This window comes from Corticium candelabrum, chromosome 2 (assembly GCF_963422355.1).
Source record: "Corticium candelabrum chromosome 2, ooCorCand1.1, whole genome shotgun sequence".
NCBI classification, from domain to species: Eukaryota; Metazoa; Porifera; class Homoscleromorpha; order Homosclerophorida; family Plakinidae; genus Corticium; species Corticium candelabrum.
Window position 1 is genome coordinate 10,130,520 of NC_085086.1, and position 7,500 is coordinate 10,138,019.

The window sequence follows — 7,500 nt, forward strand, 5'->3', positions numbered from 1 at the left end:
CACACACACACACACACACACAAACACACACACACAAACACACACACACACACACACATATAAACACACACACACACACACACACACACACACACACACACACACACACACACACACACACACACACACAAACACACACACACACACACACACACACACACACACACACACACACACAATACAAAAACAATATATACAAACCGATATGTTGTCATTAGGAAACTCCAGAATGTCTCTAAAACCGTCCGCCTGAATTTCTTCCTTTCTCTTGATAAGCTCAGTCTCGTAGTCCACCGGTTCAATCAATCTCACTTGTGTCTACATCACAGCTTCACAATCAGCATCACAACGTCACCAAATGTCACATCTAGTGTACACACCAGACTTGGTATGATTGGGAGGGGCGTGGTCTGGACGGACGAGCCCGTGCTCTCTTGAGCGATGCTTGTGCGGCTGGATTTTTTAGTCACAACTCGTTTACTAACTTCGGCCATCGAGTTGGTGTTGAGAAGCACTCAGATCACACTAAATCCAAACAAGCGGTGTACACTCCTCCTACTTGAGTATCCCGGAGACAGTCTAATTAATTAATTATTGATGTAAATAACTTGTGGTGTAAATAAGGTTTTAAAATTTGCGCGTAGATTTTAAGTGGTATTGAAGGTGTACACACAGAATGCAAAATATTAAAGTAGACGGTTTCTTTGCAAATATTTTATTTTTGGCAAGGTTTTTCACATTCCAAGTTTGAAGTCCCGGATATTTTTGGTGCACGTGCACGAAGTTCAATTACTCACGTGCATGATACAAATGGGCTTCCTCCAGTGTGACTGTCGTCGTCAAAGCTCATTCTATTCCTCGAACTCAGAAAGTAATTCTAACCGGCGCGACGTGGATCCTTTCGTCGTAGTTGAGGACCTTACACTCAGTCGACGGCAGAAATTTGACAACGACTATCTGGTCCGTCGCGAAAACGTCACATCCGTGTCAGATGTAGCAATCACACGCACATGATGTCACAGAGACTGAGTCATAATGCGCGTTAGCAGTCGCGTGATGACATTGGAACGTAATCACACGTGTCATCACACGCTATGATTACACAGGTATATTCCCCGTGTCCTGTGGTGGAGAATGACGTCACTCCCACGAAGACACATCCGCGCATCTCATTTCAGGCCGCCCGCGAGCGTTCGCGTATTGGATTGTTGGATATAATAGCAATACATTTAGGTATCTAGGTGAGTCATTTGCTGACAAGCAATTTTAGCTAGACGGCCTACTGCAGCACTTCTTGAACAATTCAACTCATTCAGCTGATCTAGCGACGACGTACAAGTCAGTCCTAATTATTTAGCTCTAGATGTACTGTCTAACAAGTAGATCATATCTAGAGATGTCTACATGTAGCTAATTTTTTAGTTGCTTTTGTTGGCTAAATGCATTCAACGCATGTACTAAAGATCGTTTAACTTAATTAAATACGTGCATGTTGCCTAGTTGTGATCTTAGGGTGTGAATCCTTTGGTCACTGACGTAAAAAAATTTAGTTTGGTCCTCCTAACAAGTCTGAGCATGCAATGAATCACTGCAAAGCCCACGTACGCCCATTTCTATTTTTATTTTACTTTCACAGCATCATGCTTATATGGACATCCGCTGTTTGCTTGGAAAGTGTGATGGGCTCGAGCACTTCACCTGTCACGACTTTTTCTCACACCGGCTTCATCCTTCACTATGCGCATAGCTGACTGATGAGGTCTACGTTTCTAGAAGTTGCTAGCCTCGTCCCCAGACTCACGTGAGTCTGGCAGTGTCCGGTTCCCGTATGACATTTTCAGCCTCCCGTGAGTCTGGACTCACCGCACCTACTTTCACACACTTACTTCACTAAGTGTCACCCCACGTCATAGTCTTGGCACCCCACGTGACTAAAAAGTACTTACGTCACAAACTCAATTAGCTAATATCTATCTAATGTGTGACCCAGCAGATTCTGTATCACGCCCAAGCTTTCGAACAGCGCATGGTGACTCTCCACGGTGAGTGATGCACCACGTTCACGCTATCCAAATCTCAAGACGACTTCAGCATGTGGAAGGTCAGTGTATTCCTAGCTAAGTTATTGTCCTACTCGCGTAGACTGGCGAGCCTGCCAAGTCTAGTTACAGCGATCCGGACAGCGCGTGTAGTTCACTCGTTGTTTCGTCGCACATCCGCTATCTGCACGGCCCTTGCTAGTGCAGACTCTAATGGCCAGTAGGGCGTGCAATGGCAACAAGAGACACATTGACGTGGAATTGCAGTCCGCTCTCCGTGTTTTCAATTATGATGACTTTCGGGAGAGTAAACTTGAAGTCTCCAGGGCCATTCTAGGGGGAAAAGACATCTTTGCCCGCACAAACAACGAGTGAATACACGTGGAGTCCAGATCTCTGTAACTAGACTTGGCAGGCTCGCCAGTCTACGCGAGTAGGACAATAACTTAGCTAGGAATACACTGACCTTCCACATGCTGAAGTCGTCTTGAGATTTGGATAGCGTGAACGTGGTGCATCACTCACCGTGGAGAGTCACCATGCGCTGTTCGAAAGCTTGGGCGTGATACAGAATCTGCTGGGTCACACATTAGATAGATATAAGCTAATTGAGTTTGTGACGTAAGTACTTTTTAGTCACGTGGGGTGCCAAGACTATGACGTGGGTGACACTTAGTGAAGTAAGTGTGTGAAAGTAGGTGCGGTGAGTCCAGACTCACGGGAGGCTGAAAATGTCATACGGGAACCGGACACAGCCAGACTCACGTGAGTCTGGGGACGAGGCTAGAAGTTGCCATGGTGGGTCGAGCGGAACGCCTACCTGCCCACACCCACACTCACCCTGCCCACACCCACACTCACCCTGCCCACACTCACCCTGCCCACACCCACACTCACCCTGCCCACACCCACACTCACCCCGCCCGCGAAGGACGCGGCGGAAAGGAGTCTGGCTACGCGAGACTAGCATATCACATTATCTAGACCAGAAACATAAATAATGGTTACTATATCTAAATATGATGTTTAAATATGTAGTTTTTTTGCATGGAAAAACTTTCAATAGTTAATTTTTACTATTCTGGAATGAGTAGCACGGGTGTGCTATACCGCTCCACTGCAACTGTAGATTGTAGTGGTATGCTTACCACTCTCTCTTTTCATTCGATTTCTCTAGACTGGCTAACAGTTATGAGGCACAGCTTTACATCAAAGTTAGAATAATTATTCTACAGCTTAGATATGGAAACTCCGTCGGTGACACACAAGAGCAGTGTACAATCAAAGATTGCCGTTCATGAGAGCGTCGTCACCGTGTTTTAATTAATAAAGACGTCTAAACAGTTCCCTGCATGCCCAGATGTGATGAATTTGTGGTGGCTGCACTTAGGTAGACACATTACGTGTAAATTTTTTCAGGTAATGTAATTTATCAAGTTAGAATGTCCAATCATCAAGTATCTTGAGAGTCACTCTAATAGCGAACCCATTAATTCTCATGACTCTTCAGTTTGAAAGGCGTGATTGTGGCAAAAATAACTTAATTAATGTTTTAACATATACGTACAAAAACACAGAACTAACGAGAGTTGTTCAACGCTGAAGCAAGAACACTTGTCAAACAAACGTATAATAGAGAATAATAACTAAATTCCTTGTCCACCTTCAAGCGATCGCGAGCGACGCTACAATAGGTAGTCCGATGGTTGTAATCAGTATGGTCGATGGCAGACCAAACTTCAAATAATCCCAAAATCCCAGTCTGTAGCCAATCGTGCTCTTAGCTTTCTCTGCCACAATTAGGTTGGCTACGCTACCTATAAGAGTGAAATTTCCTGCAACGGTAGATACCCAAGCGAGCAGGCATCCCTCCAATGGTAGACTGCCTGTCGAAGCGTCAGTCCCAGGAAGGCAAGATAGCTTGGTGATCAGGAGAATAACGAGTGGGACGTTGCTGAGAACGTTAGATCCGATCGTCACGAAGATACTAAACATGGCGATTCCACGAATGGTGTGGACGTTCATCGAGTGTTTTCCATAGTCAAACAACTTCCTTGGGTAGCCGGTAACCTCAAAACCTTCATCCCAAGCGAAGAGACCCATAAACATGACGATGACGGTCCAATCGACTGCCATGATGGTGATATTGGGGTTGATTTTGTTGAGAACGGCATCTACCATCATGCTGCTGATGGCGGCTCCCATAGGAATGAGACCCAAGTTGAAGTAGGCAACGTATTCGGGCACGGCGAGCAGACAGATGACAGTGAGACTGATGAACGCAAGCCATCCGGCTAAGATTTTGCGTTTGGGTGTCCACGGTAGGTACGCACGGCCGCTCAATTCGACTTCTGCCTCTCTACGGGAGGAAAGAAGTGGGTCGGTCTCGTGACGTGCGCGTTGTTGAGGGGTGTCATAGTGTTGTCCCGATTGGACCATCGAGATACTGTAGGACGACACGTGTGACCCTTGGCGCAAACGTCTTCCTTCTATTGCTGCGTCGATGTCTCTATTCTGTCTTTCTGATCGTCCGTCGTCGCTAGATCTTTTGACCGAGTCGTATTTGTCCGGTTTACCAAGCAGACCTAGTCTCCAAGACAATACGTAGAGAAGACCAATATTGATGGCCACTCCCACTGCTGCTGTAGGAAGGATGGCTTTAAAGAAAGTCGATAGATTCACGTGAGCTTTAGATGCTATGTAGGCGTTCTGCGGATTGCCAAACACCGTGGCCGCACTAGAATAGGAAAGGGGCAGGTGATCGAATGTTTTGATTAGAAATAATGAAGACGTATGTATGTACCTTCCGATGTTGGCCGAAGTAGCAATGGCCAAACAGAATGGAAGGAGCTCTCTGTGTGATCGACCTTGTTTTTGATGCTCTTCAAGTAGTAGAGGTGTCAGAATGACACACGCCGCATCATTTGTAACAGAGGCGTCGCTGGACGTCCAAAATTGGGGGGCCAGCGCTAGGATTATTGTCTATTGTCAATTGTCTAGACGGCCACGCCTACTAATATTGGGGGGCCATGGCCCACTCAGGCCCCTATTGAGCGACGCCTCTGTTTGTAACTAAAGCTGACAGGACACCCGACATGACACAGACTTTCCACAGAATCTTCGTGAACGGTTGATCTGATTTGAACGATTTGATGAGCAGTGCCTGCAGAATGCCTTCCCGTTCGAAGAAGTAGGACAGTATCATCATACCTATGAGGAGATAGAGCGTCTGCAGGTTGTCTCGCTCGCCGATGATCTTATAGACGTGATCTTGCGTAAAGACTCGACAAATGACCATGAACATGCCACCTACCATAGCGGCTGTCGGCCTACCGATGGGAATAGGGGCAATATCGAATACAATGAATGGCCACGCGAGGACGAAAACCGTCGTACCCGACACGCGGACGTTCATAGTAACGTTCGTGGTAGCAGTTGCGTTCGCCGAGCAGTCGATACCAAAAGCATTTTCCTCGAACATTTTGGAGATTTGCGCTAACGCAACGTTTCAGAAACGCGCACTAACGTACATTTGCGGCAAAAAGCAATGGCTGCATGCGCTGATGGAAGTGACAAGAACGCGGATTAACTGCAACGCGAAGTTACAGTTGAGTCCAGTTTTTACGACAGGGTCCCCTTCGGTGTGTGGTAAAAACAACTGTTTAGACGTGGTCTGTCGCACGTGAGCACAACTAGATATACATACTTAGAGGGACTCTCCCTAGTCTCGCGTAGCCAGACCCCTTTCCGCCGCACCCGGCGAAATGAGGTCTGGTGAACAGGCTTTGATGTCGCTGTGTGCCGCGTAGCCAGAAATCGGCTATCTACTGACCGGATTTGGTTTCTTAGATGCTTCACTCAAGACCAGACTGGTATGCTCGCAGTGCAATCCTATCTCATTAGCTTCTCTTGTTTCGTAGAGAACAACTCGAAGACTACAGCTCAAGTCGCTGCTGTTTGTGAAATCTGCATGTCTACGGCAACAATTAAATGCGGCCACGGGAACGTTAACGTCGACAGGCTCGACGTCGTACGTCTAGCGTCGTGCGCTTGTGTCACAAGGGCGACTGAATGCGAACGCACTGAATGGATGCGAACGTACTCGATGCTGTTTGCTGTTTTGACGTCTAATGCAACCGCGGACAGTCCAGCGTGAGCGATATCTGATACTGGAATTGAAGGAGCTGACGTCATCGAAACAAGATGAGTCGTCTTTCTGTGCTTGGGTAATCATCTCACGTGTTTTGTGCATTGCTTTACATCGAGTACCTTCGCATTCAGTCTCCGTTGTGACACAAGCGCACAAACGCTAAGTACGACGTCGATCATGACAGATTGCGTAGGAGATGGAAGCCTAGAGCCTGTCGACGTCAACGTTCCCGCGGCCACGTTTAATTAACTTAATTGTTGCTGTAGACATGCAGGTTTCACAAACAGCAACGACTCTAGCTGTAGTCTTCTAGTTGTTCTCTACGAAACAAGAGAAGCAAATGAGATAGGATTGCAATGTTTGCATACCAGTCTGGTCTTGAGTGAAGCATTTAAGAAACCAAATCCGGTCTTTAGATAGCCGATTTCTGGCTACGCGATACACAGCGACATCAAAGCCTGTTCACCGCATTTCGCCGGGTGCGGCGGAAAGGGGTCTGGCTACGCGAGACTAGACTCTCCCTACGCCCCGCGTACGCCGAAGGTCTGGCTACGCGAGACTAGTGGCTATGAGTTTTTTTGTTGCTTGCCTGCCGTACAGTACATGTTTGTTTTACAAAAATAAAGGCTGTGCTCGGAGTTGGGAAGCTCCAGCTTCGCGCTGCCGCTAATAACTACAGAGCTACATCACACTAATTGATCGATGACCACAAGCTAAAAAACAAGACTAAAAATTATTCCAAAGAAACAGCGATGCTCAAAAATCTATCTATCTAAATTTAGAAATATTTCTATATGTAGGGTAAACTCGCCTAGACGTGGACACCCTTCGCAGTAATTAGAATAGCTCCGATCAGAAGCCTTACGACAACCTCATTTATAAACGCAATTTACCCTTGGCCCTTGGTGATCACGCAGGCTCACTCTCCAGTCTCTAGCTATTCGTTGAGATATTATTATTCAACTAGAACGTGACGCCCTAAAGAGGTAGATATTAACGCTACTATCGCTAATGGTGTACAGCGACGTTTTCGCACTAAGCCAACGATCTATTACGGTTGTACAGGGACTATTTGGTCGCGTGGACTATTTGGTCGCGGGCAATTATCTCGCTCCTATTTGGTTCCCGAAACCGTTTAACTAGGGCTTATTTGGTTTTGGCCACCTGCAGGGACTATTTGGTTTCGCATTTATTGCGCCTCGATTGGCACTCTCCAACTCTTACAGCTGTACGAGACGGACGCGAACGACGGGACGATGGCCATGATAATTTTCACGCGTCTCCCAGACGTCTCGATGAGCCGAAATCGAG

At 46.7% G+C, this 7,500-nt stretch overlaps 3 protein-coding genes across 3 annotated transcripts in view; 1 reads left to right on the plus strand and 2 right to left on the minus strand.

Annotated features, from left to right (window-relative positions):
• Positions 1–543, minus strand: part of LOC134198053 (dedicator of cytokinesis protein 9-like) — a 25,461-nt gene extending 24,918 nt beyond the window's left edge. The window contains exons 1-2 of the mRNA XM_062667395.1: positions 381–543; positions 202–318 (exon numbers count right to left, since the gene is read on the minus strand). Coding sequence (XP_062523379.1) covers positions 202–318; positions 381–494 — 231 coding nt within the window. The 5' untranslated portion in view covers positions 495–543. The remainder of the gene's footprint in view (positions 1–201; positions 319–380) is intronic.
• Positions 544–1,260: 717 nt separating this feature from the next.
• Positions 1,261–7,500, plus strand: part of LOC134198129 (TNF receptor-associated factor 3-like) — an 11,199-nt gene continuing 4,959 nt past the window's right edge. Inside the window, exon 1 of the mRNA XM_062667471.1 lies at positions 1,261–1,338. The gene's annotated coding sequence lies outside the window, so the exon portion shown is untranslated. The remainder of the gene's footprint in view (positions 1,339–7,500) is intronic.
• Positions 3,403–5,770, minus strand: LOC134198252 (uncharacterized). The gene is made up of 3 exons (XM_062667611.1): positions 5,123–5,770; positions 4,843–4,980; positions 3,403–4,776 (listed from the first exon to the last, which is right to left on the minus strand). Exons 1-3 carry the CDS (start codon positions 5,518–5,520, stop codon positions 3,705–3,707), a joined length of 1,608 nt encoding a protein of 535 aa, XP_062523595.1. The 5' UTR covers positions 5,521–5,770; the 3' UTR covers positions 3,403–3,704.

Bases quoted from the DNA above. Each gene is read 5' to 3' on its own strand.
- LOC134198252 (XM_062667611.1), bottom strand. From the start codon at position 5,520: ATGTTCGAGGAAAATGCTTTTGGTATCGACTGCTCGGCGAACGCAACT. The intron at 4,981-5,122 runs GTCAGCTTTAGT...TTGGACGTCCAG, and splicing joins TGTGTCATGTCGGGTGTCCT to CGACGCCTCTGTTACAAATG. The intron at 4,777-4,842 runs GTACATACATAC...TTCCTATTCTAG, and splicing joins ACTTCGGCCAACATCGGAAG to TGCGGCCACGGTGTTTGGCA.